This window comes from Nomascus leucogenys, chromosome 12, assembly GCF_006542625.1.
Source record: "Nomascus leucogenys isolate Asia chromosome 12, Asia_NLE_v1, whole genome shotgun sequence".
NCBI lineage: Eukaryota > Metazoa > Chordata > Mammalia > Primates > Hylobatidae > Nomascus > Nomascus leucogenys.
In genome coordinates, this window is record NC_044392.1 from 40,660,686 (window position 1) to 40,684,718 (window position 24,033).

At 43.9% G+C, this 24,033-nt stretch overlaps 1 protein-coding gene across 2 annotated transcripts in view; it reads right to left on the bottom strand.

The window, feature by feature from the left end:
* The window catches only part of LY9 (lymphocyte antigen 9), a 31,300-nt gene extending 8,129 nt beyond the window's left edge, over positions 1-23,171 (bottom strand). The window contains exons 1-6 of one of the 2 annotated variants that reach the window (XM_004089845.3): positions 23,034-23,157; positions 19,240-19,569; positions 6,077-6,352; positions 5,227-5,568; positions 1,433-1,534; positions 373-426 (exon numbers count right to left, since the gene is read on the bottom strand). In XM_004089845.3, coding sequence (XP_004089893.2) covers positions 373-426; positions 1,433-1,534; positions 5,227-5,568; positions 6,077-6,352; positions 19,240-19,569; positions 23,034-23,157 — 1,228 coding nt within the window. Of the gene's footprint in view, positions 1-372; positions 427-1,432; positions 1,535-5,226; positions 5,569-6,076; positions 6,353-16,624; positions 17,533-19,239; positions 19,570-23,033 lie in introns of those variants that run through there. The other variant, XM_030823201.1, reaches the window with a different exon arrangement.
* Between the last annotated feature and the right edge of the window lie 862 nt (positions 23,172-24,033).

The following is a 24,033-nucleotide window of genomic DNA, read 5'->3' on the forward strand; positions in this document are numbered from 1 at the left end:
TGACCTCGGCTGACTGCAACCTCCACCTCCCAGGTTAAATAGATTCTCCTGCCTCAGCCTCCCGAGTAGCTGGGATTACAGGCGTGCACCACCATGCCCAGCTAATTTTTTCTATTTTTAGTAGAGACAGGGTTTCACTTTGTTGGCCAGGCTGGTCTTGAACTCCTGGCCTCAAGTGATCTACCTGCCTTAGCCTCCCAAAGTGCTGGGATTACAGGTGTGAGCCGCAGCGCCTGGTCAGATTTTGCACTTCTAACAAGCTTCCTGGGTGATGCCCACACTGCTGGCCAGCAGACCACACTTTGAGCAGCAAGACTTTAGAACTTCCATTTGGACCAGAAACCCCATAACCTGTGTCATGGGTGATGTTACCTGGTGTATCCGCTGGGGCCTCAGCTTGGCTGGAACAGAAGGCTGGGACTGAACCTGAGAAACCAAGTTAGACAAGGTTTATCAAGAGGGCTGTGAGGTGAGAGGTGTCTTTCATTCTGTGAGAGTCAAATGAGAAGGGGAGAGACTTCTGGGACATAGACAGGGAAGAGGCTTCAGGAAGGAGGATGAACCCTGATGAGAAGCCAGGCCTGTGGGAAGGGGTGGCCAGAGTCTAGGGCTACTTTCTGCAGAGGTGGAGGCTCTGGAGCTTCCTGCCATCCCTCCAGAAGGGAGAGCTCCTCTGCCATAGCCACTGATCAGAGTAGTTTGCCTGCAATTCAGTAATTCTTCCAGGGACCTCATGTGTTCTACCCATTCTGCTCTTTTTGGCAACTACTTCATTTCCATTCCAATACTGGGATTCTAGAGGAGCTGTCAATCATAATAGCGTATCTTCTTGGCTATAGAAATTGGTCCAAGCAGCAGCCACATGACCTTAACTTGGGCCAGTCAGAGCTATTTCTGACATTCTTTAAATTGGAGTTAGAGGGAAGCACATTTTCTTCCCTGTCTGGTGTCGGAGCTGTTAGTATGTGTGGGTCTGGAGCTGCCAGCTGCTGTGTTGTGGTACACTCCTCCCCTCGCTCCCACCCCTCTCCTCAGCTGGCTGCAGTAGGAGAGTTAAGCTGACTCAAAATACATAGCAGAGATGAAAGGTGGAGAGCTCTGGTGACTTTTGAGTCTCTGGTGACATTTCCCCATTATGCCAGCTCTATCCCTGCCTTCCCCACAGATTGATTATTTAAGTGAAAAAATAATAAATCACTCTCCCTGCCCCCACATGCCTTTTTTTTTTTTTTTTTGTCTAAGCTAGTTTGAACTGGGCTTCTATTATTTGTAAGTAAAGAGTCCCAACTGACAGCCCTCCCCCATTGCTCTGAGAAGAAATAAGATGCTGGCAGGGAGGGGTAGCACGGGATTGTGTGAGGGCAGAGAAGCCTCCACAAGTCCCAGGGAAATGGCTTAGCGCTGGCGGACAACATTGATCTCAGAAACTCACACTGTCCTTTTCGCTTCCAAATGCACCAGCTGAAGATCCCAACGCACGGAAGGCAAAACATCAGGAACAACACAATCCAAAGCTTTGTGTTTCTCTCAGGTCCTTTGAGGAGGAAATGAGTGATGTTAATACAAATAATGACAAGACACACTAGAGCAAACAATGGACAGAACATGATGGCCATCCTACCTGCCCCTTAAAATCCATGACATTGCGGAAAGTCTTTCTTTTCATTCATTCTACAACCATTTTTCGAGCAAGCATTACTCTAGGCAAGAGGTTATAGCAGTACCTGAGGCAGACAGTCCCTGGGTAGAGAGGTTTACGGCTTGCCCAGTGTCACAGAGTTTCAAGTGTCTGACCTGAGGTTCGAGTGCAGATCCTACAGTGCCCTTAATCGTCACGTTACACTGCCTCTCTGTAAATGATATGAGGGGAGTTCCAGATTCCTGTTCAGCTGGACTCTAGATCTGTCTGCCAGACACAATCTGACCCAACATTGTCAGATCCTGGGTAGACCGTACCTTTTTTCTGCTTCCTTCTACAGAAGAGCAGAAGATAAGAGCTCAGGGTTCGAAACCAGCTTTTATGGTGTAAGCTTGGATAAGTCCCTTATCTTTTCTGAGCCTCAGTTTCTTTATCCATATAATGGGGAAAAATGAGAAAATCTACTCTGTAGGATTGTTGTGAAGATTGTACAAAAATGCCTGAAGGCCTAGAATAGTGCTTGGCATTTAGTAAGGGCCACTGGGGTTTCTTTTCTAGCTCACACTCACTCTGTGCTGTTCAATATGGTAGCCATAAGCTATGCATAAGCCCTTGAAGTGTGGCTAGTATTACTGAGACAACAAATTGCTTCTTTTATTTAGTTTTAGTTTAAATTTAAAAATGGCTACTCAATTCCTTCTTGAAAAACTGATAAGTATGCTTGGAATAACTTGGGTGCATAAATCTATTTTTTCAACTGTAAATTTTACAAAGTCTGAATATAGATTAAACACTTTCAGTGAAAATTTAGCATCGGAATCGAGACGTGCTGTACGTGTAAAATACATACTGGCTCTCAAAGACTTAGTACAAAATAAAATGTAGTGTCTAATGAATTTTTTTTGTGTTGAATACACATTGAAATAATGATATTTTGGATATATTCAGTTAAACAAAACATATTATTAAAATAACTTTATCTATTTCTTCTTGCTTTTTCTTTTTTCTTTTTTTTTTTTTTTTTGAGATGGAGTCTCGCTCTGTGGCCCAGGCTGGAGTGCAGTGGCGCAATCTTGGCTCACTGCAAGCTCCGCCTCCCGGGTTCACGCCATTCTCCTGCCTCAGCCTCTCCGAGTAGCTGGGACTACAGGCGCCCCCCCACCAGGCCCGGCTAATTTTTTGTATTTTTAGTAGAGACGGGGTTTCACCGTGGTCTTGATCTCCTGACCTCGTGATCCAACCGCCTTGGCCTCCCAAAGTGCTGGGATTACAAGTGTGAGCCACCGCGCCTGGCCTTCTTCTTGCTTTTTCTAATGTGGCTGTTAGAACATTAAAATCACATGTGTGACTCATGTATCTGTGGAAGCATGCCACTCTAAAGGGCTCTCACCCGTAGCCTCTCACTGCACTTCATAAATAATCAGTCAGGGTGCAAACTCTTGGAGGCCCCAAGGCCCTGTGACCTGAGTAAATAGAGATGGAGGGAAACCTGAACAGATGTCCTCAGAAAGAAACTGGTGGGAACTGTTGCTGACAGGGTTGCTGGCTGTGCATGTGAGGTTGGGGTGATTTTCACCACTTCTCCATGAGACATTGAGGTGTGATTCCCCTTGGGACACAATAGCTTCCTTCTACAGCAGGGTCCATGTGTACATGACAGTGTTTCCCCCGTCCTCCACGGAGCAGGTCAGGCTGATCCTGCAGATGCCATCCTCACTGTGCCTGAGTCTCCATGTGATTTTGGGCTTCCTCAGCCTCCCTGTGAGGAGAGAGGCAGACTCCATGTGGAATCAGGCCTGCCCCCTGAGCAGTCACCTGTCTCCATTCATTGAAAATATATTCATGAAGCTGAATGTTGATACTACCGGCAAAGTGCCTCCAGGAGCCACAGGAATTTTGGAGTATACCTGGCATTTTCCTCACTACTTGTGACATCTCAGACACACCTCTTTACCTCTTGATGCTCAGGTGAGAAACAAGGGAAATGATGAAAAGTGAAGAAAGATACAACCTCATTCTATACAGTTAGTTACAGCTGTGAAAGCAAGCAAACCAATCGACACAGATGAGCACAACACTTCCATGTGCTGTGAAGACCCTTCAAGGCTTGCCTTTGAGGCTGATTTGTTTACTTATGTGAGATAAGGGATGCAGAGAGGTGAGCGCTGTACCTGACACAGAGTAAATGCTCAATAAATGTTAGCAACTTTAAAAGAAACAGTAAGACTGACTCTATTTGTTTCCTGTTTATTCTTTTTTTTACTTAACCTTGTGGGTTCTTTTATATTTGAGGCACTGTGGGCAATAGGCACGGACTTGGCCGACTTGCTGCATATTTTAACAAAACCATGATGGTGACTCTTCACAGATACCTAGACACTGACAAACTCAGGCAGGGGGTATGCTGACCATGTCTGAATGGCACAAGTGAAGGAACAGGTAAACATAAACCATGCAAATTGCCAAGCCAAGCTCCTGCGAGGCCCGGGGCTGACGAGGTAGAATGCAAATTCTGTTCCTCACGACAAGGGGAACTGAGTGGCCCACCTTCTTGGAGGCCACAGTGTCTTTGGACACCAAGGGCTTCTCCTCAGTCTTCTCTGATTTCACCCCAGCCAACTCTGGCCTTATTCAAAATGATAATAGTTTATAAAAATGCAGGTTGAGGCCAGGCGCCATGGCTCATGCCTGTAATCCCAGCACTTTGGGAGGCTGAGGCAGCAGATCACCTGAGGTCAGGAGTTTGAGACTTGCCTGGCCAACATGGCAAAACCCTATCTCTACTAAAAGTATGAAAATTAGCTGGGTGTGGTGGCGTGTGCCTGTAGTCCCAGCTACTTGGGAGGCTGAGGCAGGAGAATCCCTTGAACCTGGTAGTTAGAGGTTGCAGTGAGCTGAGATCGTGCCACTGTACTCCAGCCTGGGTGACAGAGCATGACACCATCTCAAAAATTTAAAAATGCAGCTTGGTGAGTTCCCAGTCCCTTTGTTTTTTTTTTTTTGTTTTTAGACGGAGTCTCCCTCTTTCTCTCAGTCTGGAGTGAAGTGGCATGATCTCGGCTCACTGAAACCTCTGCCCCTTGGGGTTCGAGTGATTTTCCTGCCTCAGCCTCCGGAGTAGCTGGGATTACAGGTGCCCACCACTGCACCCAGCTAATTTTTGTGTTTTTAGTAGAGATGGAGTTTCACCGTGTTGGCCAGGCTGGTCTCAAATTCCTGACCTCAGGTGATCCACCTGCCTCAGCCTCCCAAAGTACTGGGATTACAGGTGTGAGCCACCGCGCCTGGCCTCCTAGTCCCTTCTGACACTCAGTACAGAAGGACCGGGGCAAGCACCTGAAGTTGGGTGGTGGAGGCCTAACTGGCAGCCTAGAGTCAGGGGCACTTTGGCAGGTAGACTTGTCCAGCAGCTAGTCATGAGTTTTCCTCCTGTGAATCAACTGGTGTGAACTGAGCAGCTGTCCTAGTGGTCTGAAGCATTTCAGTATGAGGGAAGACCCTTGGAGAAGGAGGAGGTGGAGAAGGCAGCAGAGGAGAAAGCTTTCAGAGAAGGAATCTGGTGATGGGTGCCCTGCCCAGAGACTCACGGTAGATGAGCAGGGTGACATGTGTCGTGCTGGTGACTCTGGAGGCCTCTGAGCACACGTAGGCATGGTAGGGGCCGGCGTCCTCTATCTTCAGCCGGCCGATCTTTAGGGAGCAGTCCTGGCTGGAGACCCACAGCCTGTTCTTGTAAGGATCCCTGGATTTAATGAGCGGATCTGCCGTCGCTGCTTCTTCCCTCTCTTTGCTGATGACGGATGTGTTAAACAACCAGACAACCTTCTCTGTGTCCCGGCAGGCTGGGAGTGCCAGTGGCAGGGTGACTGGCTCCCCCAGGACCCCTACCACAGTCTCCCCCGTTGTTCCTCCTCTGGAGGCTCCTGGATCTGGGGTCACAGATGAGACATTGCAGCTTCAGTCACTGTCCCTACTCCCTTGGCCCCCAGGCATCCTAAAGGGGACTGAGGGGACTGAAGTCCCTCCTCCTCTTCCTCTTCCTCCTGGCCTCCTCCTCTGAGGGGCATGCCTGCTACTTCCTCATGACCACCTGTTCCACTGGGCTCTGCCCACTGAATACTTGGACTCTCATGTCCCCTCTCTGGCCTTCTGAGGGTACCCGGAAACACCTCCACCCAAGCAAAGACCAATCTGGACTCCTGTATCCATATTGTCTTCTCCTCCCTTACTCTAACCTTAGAGTATTACAGTGTTCTGGGCTTTCCCAAGTCCTGCCAGCCTCTCTCAGGCCCCTGAGAATAGAGAATAAGGGGTTTTGGGGCCTGTCCTCTTGCTTCCCCACCCGCTGTGTGTCCGACCAGGACCCTAGAGTTTAGACTCCACAGCTGCTCCTATTGTTTCTGGAATTCCCTCAAGGGCCAAATTGGAGCCAGGTACCTGTACAGAACTGCCCAAAGTGGACGGGGAGGGAGCTGCTCTGGCTGACGGGGTTCTGGGCTGTGCAGGTGTATGGCAGGTCTGGGTCACAGGGCGTTCGGGAGATGGTAAGAATGGAGCCTCCATTGGACTCAGAAGCGTGGGGGTCCCTTGGTGTCCAGCTGTACAGAACACTTTTCTCTGCCCCCTTCACGGAGCACATTAGAGTGATGTTACAGGAGAAGTTCTCAGACACCTTCACAGACTTCATGGTGACTTGGGGCTCCTGTAGCTGCTCTGCAGGGACAACAGCATGGGAAGATGCTCAGATCCTTTTGCCAGCAGGAAAGCGCTGAGAGAAGAAGGGAGTGATAATAGGGGAGTTGGGGGCAGCAGAGAGAGGCCAGCATTACCTGTCACAGGGACATCTTCTCTGCAGGCTGGGTTGACAGCCTCTCCTCTGTGCTCCCATAACATCCTCTACAGGTGTTATCACCATGACTCAGCATGACTAATAGTCTGATTACTTCTCTCTCTCCCTGACCAGTATAAGAACTCTTTGACGACAGGGCTGATTCCTGTGTCTGAACATCTAACACCCAGCCTGCCATATGAAAAACACTCATGAATGTTCAATGAATAAATAGGTGAATGGCCCAGCCCCAAACACTATGGAGTGGGGAACTCTGCCTCTAGAATTTGAGTTGCCCGTGTCTTTGGTCTGAATTTAGGATGCATTGTGCTTCTAGATCTTCTTCCTTGTCTTCTCCTTTCCTTTTGTTCCATCTCCACTGTTCACCATGTATGTGCACATGTGTGAATGTTTCATTAAGTTATATTTCTTTTTTGAGACAGAGTCTCACTCTGTTGCCCAGGCTGGAGTGCAGTGGCGTGATCACTGCTCACTGCAAATTCTGCCTCCCAGATTCAAGTGATTCTCCTGCCTCAGCCTCCTGAGTAGCTGGGATTACACGCACACACCACCACACCTGGCTAATTTTTGTATTTTTAGTAGAGATGGAGTTTCACCATGTTGGCCAGGCTGGTCTCGAACTCCTGACCTCAGGTGATCTGTCCGCCTTGGCCTCCCAAAGTGCTGGGATTACAGGCATGAGCCACTGCACCTGGCCCAATATTTCTTCCTTTGAATAGGTAATACATTAAAAAATTGAGAAAATACAAAAGGTACATAATGAAAAAAGTAAGCTTTCTAGCCTCCAGCCATTTATTTCATCTCCCTAAGAATTACTATTCCTGGAGGCAACTACTTTTATGGGTTTCTTGTTGATCTTTCCAGAGGTATTCTAGATATAGGCAGATATATGCATACTTTACACACTGTTTTGAACCTTAAAAAATTAACAATATATCTTGGAAATTATTGTATGTCATATGTCAACACATGTTGAGTTGATTCATTCTAATTCTATTAACTGCACAGAATTCCATTTCCTTAATAAATACAGAATACCCTACAAATCAATGAAAACGGTCAAGCTATCTGATAGAAAGATGGTGTTATGAGCTAAACTGTGTCTCTGCAAAGTTTAGATGTTGAAGTCTTAACCTCCAGCACCTCAGAATGTGACCGTATTTGAAGATAGAACTATATTTGGAGATAGAAGTAATTAAGTTAAAATGGGGCCATTAGGGTAGGCCCTAGTCGGATATGAGTGGTATCCTTATAAGAAGGTGAGATTAGAGCATAGACAATACAGACAGAGGGACACCCATGTGAAGACATGGAGACTGGAGGAAAGGATATACTTGTTATAAAGTGGCAAAGAACTTGGCCACGTTGTATTCTAGTGTTTTGTGGAAAGCAGAATATTTAAGTGATAAATTTGGGTACTTAGCTGTGGAGATTTCTAATCAAATAGTTGAAGACACTGCCTGGTTTCTCCTTGCTACTTATATAAAATGTGAGAGGAGACAGAGAGGTTAAATCAGGAATTGTCAAGCAAGATGGAGCCAGAACTTAAAGCTTTGAAAAAATTTCAGCGTATTCATATTGTGAAAAATGAGAAAGTGTGTCTGGAGAGAACACAAAGATTGTGGCTTGGCAATGTTTGCTAAAGAGGTTATGAGATTGGACCACCTCAGCAGAAATGCTGCCAGTTTGGACTGTAAGGGACAGAGACAGGACAAATGAAGGAGTGTGTCAGGCTTCTGGGATTTTATGAAACAAGTCAATACAGATGTACAGCTGCAAATATGTATTATCCTTCAAGAAAAGGGAAGAGTGACCCCACAGGCAGTTCAGAAGTAGGCAGAGCTGCCACTGCCACCATAGGCCTAGAGGGCACAAGCCTTGGGTAGGGTGAGGTGGTTTCCTCCTTGGTTCCAGGGGGCAGAACTGCCACCCAGGGCCAAGGAGGTGAGGCTGCTACTCCAGTGGGCCCAGAGGATAGAGCACTGAGCCAAAGAGGATTATGCTTGAGCATTAAAATCTAATGAAATGTACCCTGTTAGGTTTTGGACTTGTTTGGGACCTGTGACTTTTTTCTTCTTCCCAATGTCTCTCTTTTGGAATGGCAATGTCTATTCCATACCTGTTCCACCATCGAATTTTGGAGGCAGATAACTTGGCTGGTTTTGCAGGTTCACAACTGAGGAAGAATTTTGCCTCAGGGTGAATCATATCTCAAGTCTCACCCATACCTGATTTAAATAATATTTAGATGGATTTTGGACTTACAGTTGATGCTGGAATGGGTTAAAACTTCTGGTATTGTTGGAATGGGGTGAATGTATTTTGCATGTGAGAAGGACATGAATTTTGAGAGGCCAGAGGGTAGAATGTTAGGGATGAATTCTGTCCCCACACAACATTCATATGTAGAAGTTCTAATCCCAAGTACCTCAGAATGTGACTGTATTTGGAGACAGGGCATCTAAAGAGGTAATTCAGTTAAAATGAAATTGTTAGGGTGAACCCTAATACAATATGACTGATGTGCTTATAAGAAGAGATTAGGACATAGACAACACAGGCAACGGAATGACTGTGGGGGCACAGTGAAAAGGTGGCCAACTACAAGGCATCCCTATCACACTAATACAGATGAGTAAAGAATATTAATAGAGAGTTACAGAAAAGAGAATACAAATGGCTATTCAATACATGAAAAGATGGCTAGACACAGTGACTCACGCTTATAATCCCAGCATTTTGGGAGGCTGAGGAGAGTGAATTGCTTGAGGCCAGGAGTTCAAGACCAGCCTGGCCAACATGGCGAAACCCTATCTCTACTAACAATACAAAAATTAGCCAGGCATGTGGTGCATGCCTGTAATCCCAGCTTCCTGGGGTGCTGAGACAGGTGAATTGCTTGGACTCAGAAGGTGGAGGTTGCAGTGAAATGAGATCGCACCACTGCACTCCAGCCCGTGCGACAGAGCAAGACTCTGTATCAAAACCAACATAAAACATAAAACATGAAGAGATGCTCATCTCATTCGTAAGAAAAATATAAATTTAAACCGTGAAATACTATTGTAACTACTCAATTTATCAACAAAGAAATGTTTGACAATACTTTGTTATTGAGAATATAAGGAAATGTTCTCTCAAACATTGCTGATGGGAGGGTTACTTGATAACATGGAGGGAAATTCAGCAATATCTAGCAACATTAAAAATGTATATACTAAGCTAGGTGCAGTGGTGCGTGTAATACTAGCTTCTTTGGAGGCTGAGGTGGATTGTTTGAGGCCAGGAGTTTGGAATCAGCCTGGGCAACATAGTGAGAACCAGTCTCTACAAAATAAAATAATAATAAGTAAAAATTTAGGATTTTAAAGCCAGGCATGGTGGCACATGCCTGTAGTCCCAGCTACTTGGGAGGTTGAGGGAAGGGGATAGCTTGAGTCCAGGAGTTTGAAACTAGCCTGGACAACAAAATGAGACTATGTCTCTATGAAATACTGGTAATAGTAGTAGTAGTAGTAATAATAATAATAATAATAATAATAATAATAAATTCAGGATTTAAAAGCTGGGCATGGTGGCAAGTACCTGTAGTCCCAGCTACTTGGGAGATTGAGGCAGGAGGATCACTTGAGCCCAGGAATTGGAGACAAGCCTAGGTGATGTAGTGGGATGATGTCTCAAAAAAAAAATGCATATACCATTTGATCCAGTAATTTGACCCCATGTATATATTCTAGATTTACCCATCAGAATATAACCTAGTCACATAAGCGTGAAAAGATAGGTGCACAAGAATATTCATTGCAGCACTGCTTATAACAGAAAATATTGGAAACAATATTTCTATAAGCAGAAACAATATTTCTACAAGTAGGAGACCAGTTACATGAATTATGGTGGTTATATAACATGTAAGGAATTTACGGGTGTGTCTTTTAATCTTGACATCTGTGTATACGGAATTAGGTGAAAAACGATCAATATAGTAGTCATATTTATCCTAGAGAGAGAAATTCCTGGAGAAAAAGAATGTCTGTTTTTAAAAATAAAAGATCAAGAGAAAGGGCTTTGAAATGGCTGACTAGAAGAATTTAATGCCTACCTCCTCTACTTAGAAGAACAAAAGTAGTATGCAAACAGTCATATTTCAAATACATTTTCTAAGGGAGAATGCTGGAATTCAACAGAGATGTGACAGGAAACACTAAAAGCAGGGAAGGAGAAGGAACAGAGGCAGCCTCCCTGGCTGGGATCTGCTGGGAGCTGGGAATGATTTCCCAATAGAGGTGAGCAAGAGACCTCCAGTGGCCCACATCCCACTGCAGAATCATGCAATCCTGGCCACATGAGACCCCTTTGACCCTCCCAATCCCTGAAACTACCATAGGGTGCTGGTGGGAGACTGTGGGGGCAGAACTGCTCCAGGGAGGGAGCTCCTACTGGGTTCCATACTCTTTCTGAGACCTCTGCAGTTATAGTAAGGGACCATTTCCAAACTTAGCCTTTGGCAGAATGCATGCTGTCCTGGGGCCCAACAGTGCTGGGTCTGAGGTGTTAGGAAAACTAAAACTGTTGCTGCTGAGACTAGAGTATGAACTGGGAGCACTCTGCAGGTAGAGCTAAGTAGCAAGAGAGGTGTGGGCTGCAGTTTCTGGTCCTAGGAAGTGAATGCTGCTGTGACTGAGACTGGGTAAAGTAGTGGGCTGTGAGTTGCTGCTGCAACTTGGTTGCAAGCTGGGCAAAAGCTCCTGCAGCTAGAGCTGGCTTGGGAGAAGCCCTCCGAGGACTGAGGCTGAGAGGGATGCATATTCCCTATCTGCCATCCAAGGCTGTGGCCACTGAACCTGGCCTCACCTTCTCCAGTGGCAGGGCCTCACTGTGGTGGCTACTGTCCTCACCTGAGCACTCTGCCTGGGGCCTGAGGATGGCCCTGCTTCCACATACCATAGCTAGTGTCTGCTTTCACCACTGGGGGGCCTGAGCGCAAGCCCACTCAGCCTGGCTTCCCCCTTCCCCCTTGGAAAGAGAACACATAGGCCAGCATCTTGGGGATTGCCCAACCCAATCCACTGCTTTGGGCACCTGAGCATTTTTCCACAGGGGCCTAGGGTGGGCCTAACTCCCAGCCACTACCACCTACCTGCAAGTGCCACCTGTGGTCCTGGAGACTGGTCTGCCCAGGCCATTGCAGCCACCATCAACATCAATGCATACTGCTTGGGACCCAGAGAATCATCCCACTACTGTCATTGCCCATGCCACACTGACGGCCCGGGGGCCTGAGAGCCTGCTCACCACCCTTCAGCCCACTGCTGCCATTATCAGTATCTGAGCAAGCCACGTGGAGACCTAAAAATCGGCTGCTGATAAGCATAAACACAAGTGACAGCATACACTGCCTTGAGGCACAAAGATAGGTATGCTGCCACCACTGTGGCCTGATGACTGGTCCACTTGACATTTCAATCCTCAGCACAACTTCACCACAGCCTCTGTTAATAATCACACCCTGACCTACTGAGGAAATCACACATACCACTAATGTTGTTTACAGCCAAATAAATCATACAGAGACTATACTACTGCATGCACCCAGAATCAAAGCCAGAGTGCCTTACCCCAACAACACAATAGACACATTTTTAGGCAAAAGACCTCCCCATGAAAGTAAATTAAAAAATAAGAAGAAGCTCAGTGAGATACAAGATAATTCTGAAAAACAATACAAAGAAATCAGAAAAACAATTCTGGATACAAATGACAAATTAACCAAAGAGATAGATATTTAAAAAACAGAATCAATAGAATTCTGGAATTGAAGAATTCACTGAAGGAAATACAAAATATACTTGAAAGCTTCAACAATAAACTAGATTAGGCTGAGGAAAGAATCTCACAACTTGAAGACAGTTCTTTTGAAATAATTCAGCCAAACAAAAAGTAAATAAATAAAAAGAATAAAAAAGAATGAACCAAACCTTTGTTACATTTGGGACAACATAAAGTGATAAAATATTCAAATTATTTCATCCTTGAGGGCAAAGAGACAAAGAGCTGATTAGAAAATGTATTTAATGAAACAATAGCAGAAAACTCCTCAAGTCTAGCAAGAGTCTTAGACATCCAGATACAGGAGGCTCAGCGATTCCCAGGAAAATACAATGCAAAAAGGTCTCCATGACACATCACAGTCAAACTGTCTGAAGTCAAAGAGTAAATCATAAAAACAGTAAGAGGAAAACATCTAGCCACCTATAAATGAAAGCCCAGCAGGCTAATGGTGGATTCCTCAGCAGAAACTTTGCAGGCCAGAAGAGAATGGAATAATATATTCAAAGTGTCAACCAAAAATACTATATCTGGGAAAATTATTCTTCATAAAAAAGGAGAAATAGCTTTTCTCAGAGAAGCAAATGCTGAGAGAATTTGTTACCACTAGATGGGGTCCTACAAGAAATGCTCAAGGGAGTCCTAAACCTGGAAGCAAAAGATGACATTTACCATGATGTAAACCAACGGAAGTATAAAACTCATTTGTAAAGCAATCACACAAAGGGTGAAGAGAAAGGACTTGAATGATGTCACTACAGATACCCACCAAACCACAATGACAAACAATAAGAGAGAAAGAAACAAAGAATATATGAGACAATCAGAAAACAATTAACAATATACAGGAAAAACTTCACATATCAATAGTAACTCTGAATGTAAATGGATTAAATTATCCATTTAAAAGATGTAGAATGGTGGAATGGATTTAAAAACATGATCCATCTATATGTTAATTACATAAAATTCACCTTAACAGTAAAGATATATAGACTACAAGTAAAGAAACGGAAAAACAATTCCATGCAAATGGAAACCAAAAGCAAGCAGGAATAGCTAGCTATATTTATATCAGATAAACAGACTTTAAGTCAAAAACAGTAAAAAAAAGACAAATAATGCCATTATATAATGATGAAGGGATCAATCCAGCAGGAGGATATAACAACTCTAAATGTATATGCACCCAACACTGGAGTACCCAGATTCATAAAGCAAATATTACCAAAGAGAGAGTGAGAGTAAGAGTGTGTGTGTGTGTGTGTGTGTGTGTGTGTGAGACTGCAACAGAACAATAGTGGAGGTCTTCAGCACTCCACTCTCAGCATTAGACAGAGCTTCTAGATGGAAAATCAACAAAGAAACATTGGATTTAAACTGGAGTTTAGACCAAATGGACCTAACAGATATTTACAGAACATTCTATCCAACAATTGCAGAATATACATTCTTTTCATTAGTAGACGAAACATTCTCCAGGATAAACTATTTGTTAGGCCACAATACAAGTCTCAACAAATTTTAAAAAATTGAAATCATATCAAATATCTTTTCAATTCCAATGGAATAAAACTAGAAATCAATATTAATAGGAACTTTGGAAATGATACAAATACATGGAAATTAAACAACATGCTCCTGACCATTGGGTCAACAAAGAAATTAAGATGGAAATTTAAAAAAAGTTCTTGAAACAAATGAAAAAAAAAACACAATGTACCAAAAGCTATGGAGTACAGCAAAAGCAGTGCTGAGGGAAGTTTATAGAAATAAATGCCTACATGAAAAAAGTATAAAGATCACAAATTAATAATGTAACAATGCACTTTAAGGAACTAGAAAAGCATGAACAAACTAAACCCAAAATTAGCAGAAGAAAAGAAATCATAAATATCAGAGCAAAACTCAATGAAGTAGGGACTAAAAAAACGCAAAGAATCAATGAAACAAAAAGTTAGCTCTTTGAAAAAACAGACAAAATTAATAACCTGCTAGCTAGGCTAATTAAGAAAAGAAGAGAGAAGACCCAAATAAACAAAATCAGAAAAAGTGGAGACATTACAACTGACATTACAGAAATACAAAAGACCAAAATACAAAAAACCGTCAGAGACTATTATGAACAACTATACTCTTAAAAACTGAAAAGCCTAGTGAAAATGGATAAATTCCTAGAAACATACAACCTACCAAGACTGAATCAGTAAAAAACAGAAAATCTGAACAGACACCAATGACAAGTAGTGAAATTAATCTGTAATAAAAAAGTCTCCCAACAGAGAAAAGCCCAAGACTGATGGATTCACAGCCAAATTCTACCAAATATACAAATAATAACTAATATCAATCCTCCTGAAACTATTCTTAAAAATCAGAGCAGGGGGAATTTTCCTTAACTCATTCTATGAGGCCAGCATCATGCTAATACCAAAATCAGACAAGGACACAACAACAAAAAGAAAACTACAGGCCAATATTCCTGATGAACATAGATGCAACAATCCTCAACAAAATACTAGCAAACAGAATCCAACAGCATATCAAACAGATAATACATGATCAAGTGGGATTTATCCCAGGGATGCAAGGATGGTTTAACGTATGTAAATCAATAAATGTGATACATCACATCAATAGACTGAAGGATAAAAACCATATGATCATCTCAATGGTTATAGAAAGAGCGCTTGATACAGTCCAAATCCCTTCCTGAAAAAATTTCTCAACAAACTAAGCATAGAAGGTATATATCTCAAAATAATAAAGCCCATATATGACAATTCCACAATTAACATTGTACCAAATGGGGAAAAGTTGAAAGCCTTTCTTCTGAGAACTGGAACAAGATAAGGATACCCATTTTCACTACTTCTATTCAACACAGTACTGAAAGTTCTACTCAGAGAAATTAGGCAAAATAAAGAAATAAAAAACATTCAAAGTGTAAAAGAGAAAGACAAATTGTTCCTCTTTGCTGATGATATAATTTTTTTTTTGAGACAGGGTCTCATTTTTTCACCCAGGCTGTAGTGCAGTGGTATAGTCATGACTCGCTGCAGCCTCAACCTCCTGGGATTCAAGCATTCCTCCCGCCTCAGCCTCCAGAGTAGCTGATACTACAGGCACATGCCACCATGCCCAGCTAATTTTTGTATTCTTTGTAGAGATGGGGTTTTGCCATGTTGCTCAGGCTGGTCTTGAACTTCCGAGCTCAAGCAATCCACCTGCCTTGGCCTCCCAAAGTGCTAGGATTACAGGTGTGAGCCACCACGCTCAGCCTGATGATATGATCTTATAACTAGAGAAACCTAAAGACTCCACCAAAAAACTCTTAGATTTGATAAATGAATTCAGTAAAGTTGCAGGATAGAAATCAATGTACAAAAATCAGTAGCATTTCTATACAACAATAATTATTTAATCAAGAAGGAAATAAAGAAGTCAATCCTATTTAAAATAGCTATTAAAAAACCCTAAGAATAAGTATAACCAAGGAGGTGAAAGATCTCTACAAGGCAAACTACAGAACACTGATGAAAAAAATCATAGATGACACAAACAAATGGAGAAATATCCCATGCTCACGGACCGGAAGAATCAATATTGTTAAAATGACCATATTGCCTAAAGAATCTACAGATTCAATGCAATCCCTATCAAAATACCAACCTTACTCTTCTCAGATTAGAAAAAAAATCCTTTAAAAAAAATTTTTTTTTAGACACAGTTTTCACTCTGTCACCCAGGCTGGCATTCAGTGGTGTGATCTTGGCTCACTGCAACTCCTGCCTCCCAGATTAAAGTGATTCTCCTGCCTCAGACTCCCAAGTAGCTGGGATTACAGGCGCCCATCACCACCCCTGGCTAATTTTTGTATTTTTAGTAGAGATGGGGTTTCACTATGCTAGCCAGGCTGGTCTTGAACTCCCGACCTCAAGAGATCTGCCTGCCTCAGCCTCCCAAAGTGTTGGGATTACAGGCATGAACCACTGTGCCTGGCCAGAAAAAAAAATCCTAAAATATATATGGAACCACAAAAGACCCTGAATAGTCATAGCAATGCTAAACAAAAAGAACAAAGCTAGAGGCATCACATTACTCGACTTCAGTATACAGTATATGGCTATAGTAACCGAAACTGCATCGTATTACAAAAATAGACACATAGACCAATGGAACAGCATAGAGAACACAGAAATAAAGGCACAGATTTATAGCCAATTGACCTTTGACAAATCCAACAAAAACTTACACTGGGGAGAAAAGACACTTTTTATTTATTTATTTATTTATTTTAATTTTAATTTTTTTAGAGACCACTTGCAGTTTAATTGTGGGGAGGCTGAGGAGAGCAGCATTTTTACCAAATTGGTGTAAAAATGAAATGGGGTCCAGACGTGTACACTGGCAGCTACAGTAAATTTAAAAATCTGAGCAGCAATTTGAACCATTTCTTGGAAAAACAAACACTGACAAACACTGAGTTGGTGCCCGGCGCGGCCTGCAGGGTTGGAGGCCAGCTCCGCATCATGGGTGCAGCCCCGCACTGTGGGCCTGCATCCCGGGGATCCCAGCACCTCGGGGAGTGGCTGGTGACCTCCCACGCAGTGGGGCTGAGCCAGGCCTGGCCGAGGGGGCTGCAGCCAGCAGGCCCGGGTGGCCACCCGCGCCCGCAGGGGACATCGGGGAAATGGGTGCAGTGTGCGGGAGCCGCATGCTGCCCGAGGAGTCTTTGCGGGGTGGACAGGCCAAGGGGTCTCTACTAGCAATGCAATAAATAAGCAAATCCAAGCGGAGAAAGACCAAGCACAAACCCCACAGGCACGCAAGGCCCAGCCCAGTTCCTGCGGGCGTCGCCGGCTCTTCACAGACCAGGAGTCTCCAAGTTGGCGGCTCCGGTGTTCCCGACGTGCCATGGGAGGCGGCGGGTGGGTGGGACACGCCTAACGCCCACGTCTAGCAGCTTCAGGGGGCAGTGGCACTGGGCCAGGCAGGGTCCCATCGGCAGGACCCTTCCAGCCCCGTTGCACGGCGGTGAGGTGGGGTTGGCAGAGCAGTCTCCAGTGGCAGGTGGGGGCGCGGGCCTAGCCCTCCCGCACACTCACACGTGGCTCAGCCAGGGTGCGGATGATGGACTCCAGGCCGCTGCCCTCCAGGAGCGTGCGGTGATCACCCTTGATGACGTGGACGGACACCTTTTCAATAAATGGTGCTGGGAAAATTGAATAGTCGCATGCAGAAGAATGAAGTTGAACCCCTATTTCTCATCATATAAAAAAACCTTCTCAAAATCAGTTAAAGACTTGAATGTAAGACCTGAAACTATAAAAATACTAGAAGAAAACCTAGGGAAAACTCTCCTGGACGTTGGTCTGGACAAATAATTTATGACTAAGACCTCAAAAGCACAGGCAACAAAAACAAAAATACACAAATGGGATTTAAACTAACAAGCTTTTGCACAGCAAAAGAAATAATCAACAGAGTGAAGAGACAACCAGTTGAATGGCAGATATATTTGTAAACTATTCATCTGACAGGGAACTAATATCCAGAATATACAAGGAACTCAAATAACTCAACAAGAAAAAACAAATAATTCCATTAAAAAGTAGGCAAAGGATATAAATAGACATTTCTCAAAATAAGACATACACATGACCAACAGATATATTAAAAAATGCTCAATATCACCAATTATCTGAGAAATACAAATCAAAATCACAATGAGATATTATCTCACTCCAGTCAGAATGGCTGTTATTTAAACACTAACCACATGTTGGCAGGATGTGGAGAAAAGGGGAACTCTTAGACACCCTTGGTGGGGATGGAAACTAGTACAGCCACTATGCAAAACAATATGAAGATTTCTCAGAAACTAAACATTTAATTAGCATTTGATCCAGTAATACTACTACTGGATATCTACCCAAAGGAAAAGAAAAGAAATTGATATATGCAAGGAATACCTGCATTTGTATGTTTATTGCAGCACTATTCTCAATAGCAAAGATATAGAATTAATCTGTGTCCCTTAGTGGAAGAATGGATAAAGAAAATGCAGTATACACATACATACATATATTTATACACATCATGGAATACTAATCAGCCATAAAAGAATGAAGTCATGTCTTTTGCAGCACCATGGATGAAACTGGAGGCCATTATCCTAGCTGAAATAACTCAGAAACAGAAAGTAAAATACCACACGTTCTCACCTATAAGTGGAAGCAATAGGTACACATGCACATACAGAGTAGGAATAATGGATAGTGAAGCCTACAAGAGGTAGGAGGGTGGGAGAGGAGTGAAGGTTGAAAAATTATCTATTGAGTACAATGGTCACTCTTTGGGTGATGGGTACACTAAAAGCCCAGACTTCCCCAGCATGCAATATGTGCATGCAATAAATCTACACTTGTACCCTCTAAATATATTTAAACAATTTAAAAATCCATAAAAAAGAATGAAATCATATCTTTTGCAGCAATGTGGCTGAAACTGGAGGTCATTATCTTAAGTGAAATAAGCTGGACACAAAAATACACATATCGCATGTTCTCACTTATATGTGGGTACTAAAAATTTTGATCATGTGGAGGTAGATGGTGGAAAGATAGCAGAGGCTTGAGAAGGGTGGGTGTGGGGAGTGGGTGGTGGGGGGATGATGAAGAGAAGTGGGTTAAAGGGTACAAACATATAGTAAGATAGAAAGAATCAATTCAATTTTTGATAGCAGAGTAGGGTGACTATACTTAACAAGAATATATTGTACTCAGGCAGCAGACACACTGAAAACCCTGACTTGATCAGTATGCACTATATACATATAACAAAATTTCACACATACCCCATAAATTTGCACAGATAAAAAAAAGAAAAGATCGGAACATAGAAGCTCTCTGGAACTCACCATAGACGAACAGGGTGAATTCCTCCTCAGTGGTGACTTCAAAATTCCTTTGGTTTATCTGGGCTTTGTAGGATCCTGCATCATTCAGAGTCAGATTTCTGATGTACAGGGAGTAACTCCACTTGGTGATGTCCAGTCGGCCCAGGTAGCTTTTGACCATAACAGTTACATTTTCTTTGGGACGTGCGAAAGCAAGAGCATTTTTGGGACCAATCCAGATGACGTGCTCAATCTCTGTGTCTACTGAGATGTTTAGGGGGAGAGTCACAGAACCCCCTAGGATCCCTGACACCACTGTTGGGGCTGAGTCCTTTCCAGAGGCTCTTAGTCCTGCAGAGATAGAAGAGGGACTTGGAGGAGCAGCTAGACTCCTTGAGCTAGCCTTCTTTCTTTCACTCTGTGAATATACATTGGGCATAAATGTCAGATGCTGAGAAATGAAATGAGATTCTTGTCCTCCTTCTTCTAGGTCCATTGTCTAGCAAAGTCATTAATTCCTCCATTCTCCAAACACTGTCTCCCTTAAAAGTAGCCACAGCAATCTGTGAAACAGATCTTCTGGGTTTCTGTTCCAGTAGGGGAATTAGCCTTGTGACTTTGGGTACATTTCTGAATTTTTCAGTGAATCAGTTTACTTATCTAAAAGATTGAAATGCTCATACCTGCACCATTTTATTCAAGGGATATGGTAAAAATGAAATGAAAGCAGGTTGCTGCAAATTGTGAAGAGCCAATGAACTAAAAAGGAGCATATTTTTAAAAATATGGGTGGGTAGAGGGATGGTTAGATGGGTAGGTGAGTGATAAAGCAAGCACAAGTAAAACGTTTGTGTTAGAATCTAGGTAGTAGGCATATGAATGTCCAGGGTAAATGCTCCAACTTTTCTGAATGTTTGAGAACTCTCATAGCAGTGTCGGGAACTAAAGGAGCTTCTCCTACCTCTACCTCACCCTACTTTTCCCCTCATTGTCCATGGGATCTCAGATTGACTTTGGTTTGGCCAGGTTTAGGGGTGGGAATAGCTGGTGGTACCAATACAGTTCCTGATTTCCTCATCTTAGGCAAGATCATATTCCTGATAAACGTTGTTACCAAGGCATCTAGGAAGCTGGTATTTGGCCAAGGCAGTTAATTTTCTTGTAGGGACCCTATGGGTGTCTTCTGGGTGACCCTGGCTTGGATTCCCAGATTCCAGGGCTTCCGAGGCTCTGGAGAGCACTTTGGAAATTCTAGACCAAATCAGATGGGTTTGGGACCCAGACTCCACCAGGAATTCTGGGTGGGAAAATAAGTAGAAAAGGTTAGAGATAAAAAAGGAGCATAAGCATAGCCTGGAGGGGCAGAAGAAAGCTGAAGCAAGCTCTGAAAACCCAGAGGTTACAGAATATGCAGACATTGGAAGGAGAGAGGCTGCTTGGTGCAGGTCATGGGGGTTCTCTGCTTAGACCTCCATCAGCCAAGCACTTGCACCTTGTGGAGAGGCAGCTATGGAGCATGCAGGGCTAGGGATCCTGGATATGAGAAGGTCGGGTCAGGTGGATTCTTTAGGCAGATTCAGGCTGAGTTGATATGAGGTTGGTTTGAGGTTTTCTAAAAGAGAGCTCTTCCCATCTGGAAAACACTGCTTATGATTGCTATGTGTGCATTAGGTACTTTATGTAAATTATCTCATTTAATTCTCATAACTATACTATAATTAGCTCCTTTTTACAGATGAGGAGCTGAAATTTAGAGAATTTAAGCCACTTGCCTGAGATTACAGGGTTGATCAGTCACAGAGTCTAGATCCTATGTCCATGATGCCCCGGAAGTAGGGAGGCCAGGAGTACTGTCCGTCTGTATCCTGGAAGCCCAGGAGCTGCTGGGTCTTGACTGGGTGCATATGACTTGTTTTGACTTCAAATTTTCTTACATCAGACAAAAACCATAAACAAAGCCTCACAGACTGTCAGTGGAGGGGGCAGGATGTGGGCCTCACAGGGCAAATCTTGTTGCAGAAGACAGTGCAATGCAGCTCCCAGTACAATGACAGGTCCCCAGTACCAGTCATTTTATTTTGAATTGCACCATAGGACAAATAATAAAAGAGGATTCAAAGATTGCAATAAGTGAATTTGACTCACCTGTCTCTTAATAGTTTCCAAAGAATGCACATTAACAGTAATTATAATAACAATCATAGCTTCTGCCAACTATGTGCCACTATACGTGTGTGTGTGTGTGTGTGTGTGTGTGTGTATAGATCATCTACAATCTGTAAGAGTGTTGCGGGATGCATCCTACTAACTATATTTTACACTTAAGAAATAGAGGCCCACACCACTAATAAATGATGGAGCAATGATTTAATTTCAGATGTTCCTGATACTAAAGTGAGAGGGGTCTTTTCACTCGACTGCCTTTTAAGTTCCTGAAATGACTCTTTGGAGATACAAAAGCATCATACTTTCAGACCAAAAGAGTGAGATTTGAGGTCATCCTAATCAGTGGGGCCAGACCGAAGGAGATGCCTCTTTGCTCTGAACTGTTTGAAATTCACTGCATTGATCATTTGAGGCTTGTATGATGACCTTGAATGTAGCTTATTTCAGGTTTGCTCAACACAATCAAGGAACACCCCAAAGGTTGGACGTAAACATAAACAGCCTGGCTGCTTTCTGTGTGTTTTGATGAGCCAAGATAAAATTGAAAGTGAAGAGAGGTCAGACTGGACCTCAGCCCTGAGGTCTAGGCTCCTCGTTCACCCATATCTGTATCTAGGAGTGTTTCTAGAGCTCCCTTCACGCACCAACAGCCAACCCCCACTGCTCTCAGATCTCTAGTGCTACCTGCACCATCGTCCCTGAAGCCCTGGAGAAAGCGGGACCACAGAAGGACAGTAGCTGCCACAGTCCCAGGTGGCAGAGATCCTCTCTGGGGTACTGGATTGGCTCTATCTGTTGGACAGTGGGGTTCCGGGCCATGCAGCGGAGGGATGTTTCCCAGGAGTTGGGCCTTGATAGGGAGGAATAAGGTTGAGGAGAAAAGGATATCCAGATAGACGCCACCTTGCCCAGGGTCACATAACTGCCTCCAGGTCCCCAGTTAAGCCTCAGTAATGAAGCCAGCATATATGATAACCAAGGCAGGATATGTAGAAAGAAGCTCCAGAAGTTCTCTCCATCCCTAGGAAATTGCTAGGTGGCTTCTCAGCAGGGGATTTTCCTGGATCCCTCTGCGGGTTTTATCCACACTATACAGGAAGCAAACTCATTATGTACTTGGCATTTCTTAGGAAAGTGTGAGGGTGAGAGAAATGTAGTTTAAGCCCAGAGCTATTTGAGACTGGGGCTAGAATGTTACCCCCTTCATAGTACAGGAATATGCACACATGCAGAGTAATTTCCGGCAAGGAGAGGAGCTTCCTGATTTTACCAACAAGAACTGGGCTCACGCCTGTAATCCCAGCACTTTAGGTGGCTGAGGCGGGCAGATCACAAGGTCAAGAGATCGAGACCACCCTGGCCAACATAGTGAAACCCTGCCCCTACTAAAAATACAAAGATTATCTGGGTGTGGTGGCATGCACCTGTAATCCCAGCTACTCAAGAGGCTGAGGTAGGAGAATCGCTTGAACCCGGGAGGCGGAGGTTGCAGTGAGCCGAGATTGCACCACTTCGCTCCTGTGTGGCAACAGAGCGAGACTTCGTTAAAAAAAAAAAAAAAAAAAAAAAAAGAATCTCCCAGGCAGGGAATGCAACCAGCCTCAGAAGAACCCCAGTAGCAAGAAGTAGTGGCCATAAAGTGGACTTACCCATGAGCAGGAAGAGGAGAGAGGTCTGTAGAACAGAAGAGAATATTTGCAGCTGACTCCTCTGTGGCTTACTGGAGAAAGGCCCAGGAGCCCAGTCATCTGTGTGACTCTTTGGTGCCACCATGATGATCTATTTTCAGAAATGAGACTGAAGGAGGATGCACTTACCACAGCTTCCGCACGTGTCACAGCTTCCGCATGTGTATGTGCGTGTGTGTGTGTTTCAGAGGGAGGGTTGTTTATACAAAACACCACAGACTCCTCCCATCTACGCAGGCAGGTAGAGGTCCCAAGTCTATTCAGGGCCTCATTTGTGACTGATGTGGAGCATCACTTGCTTTGACATCAAGGGACTTGGGTTCTAAATTTGGCTCCTAAAGGTGACTGCTAAAGATCTATACCTCCTGGCATTCATGCCTCTGTGTAATCACCTCTTCTTGAGTGTGGCCTGGATTTAGTGACTTGCTTCAAGTGAATAGAATGTGGCAGAGATGTGGGATGGGTCACTTCTGAGATTAGGTTACAAAAAAGCTGTGACTTCCATCTTGGGTTAGCATGTGTGTGCATATGCGCTCTCTCTTTCTCTTGCCCTCTCTCCCTCTCCCTCTTTCCCACTATCTCTGTCTCCCTGCCTTACACTGAGGGGAACCAGGTATTATTTTGTGAGATACTTTATGGAGAGGGTTCCAAAACAAAGAACAGAGGGAGGCCCCCAGCCAACAACCGGCGAGGAGCTGATTCCTCTGGCCAACAGTCCATGAGGACTGAGGCCAGCCAAGAATCACATGAGTGAGACTGGAAGTGGATCCTCCCCAGGAGGGCCTTGAAATGACTGCAGCCCTGGCTGACACCGTGATGTTAGCTGTGTGAGTACCTTAAGCCAGAGGAACCCAGCTAAGCCATGCCCAGATTCCTTATCAAGAGAAACTGTTAGATAATAAATGTTTGGTTTTTAAAATTCTTTTCAATTTTTTATTTTTCATCAAAAATGCTTATTGTT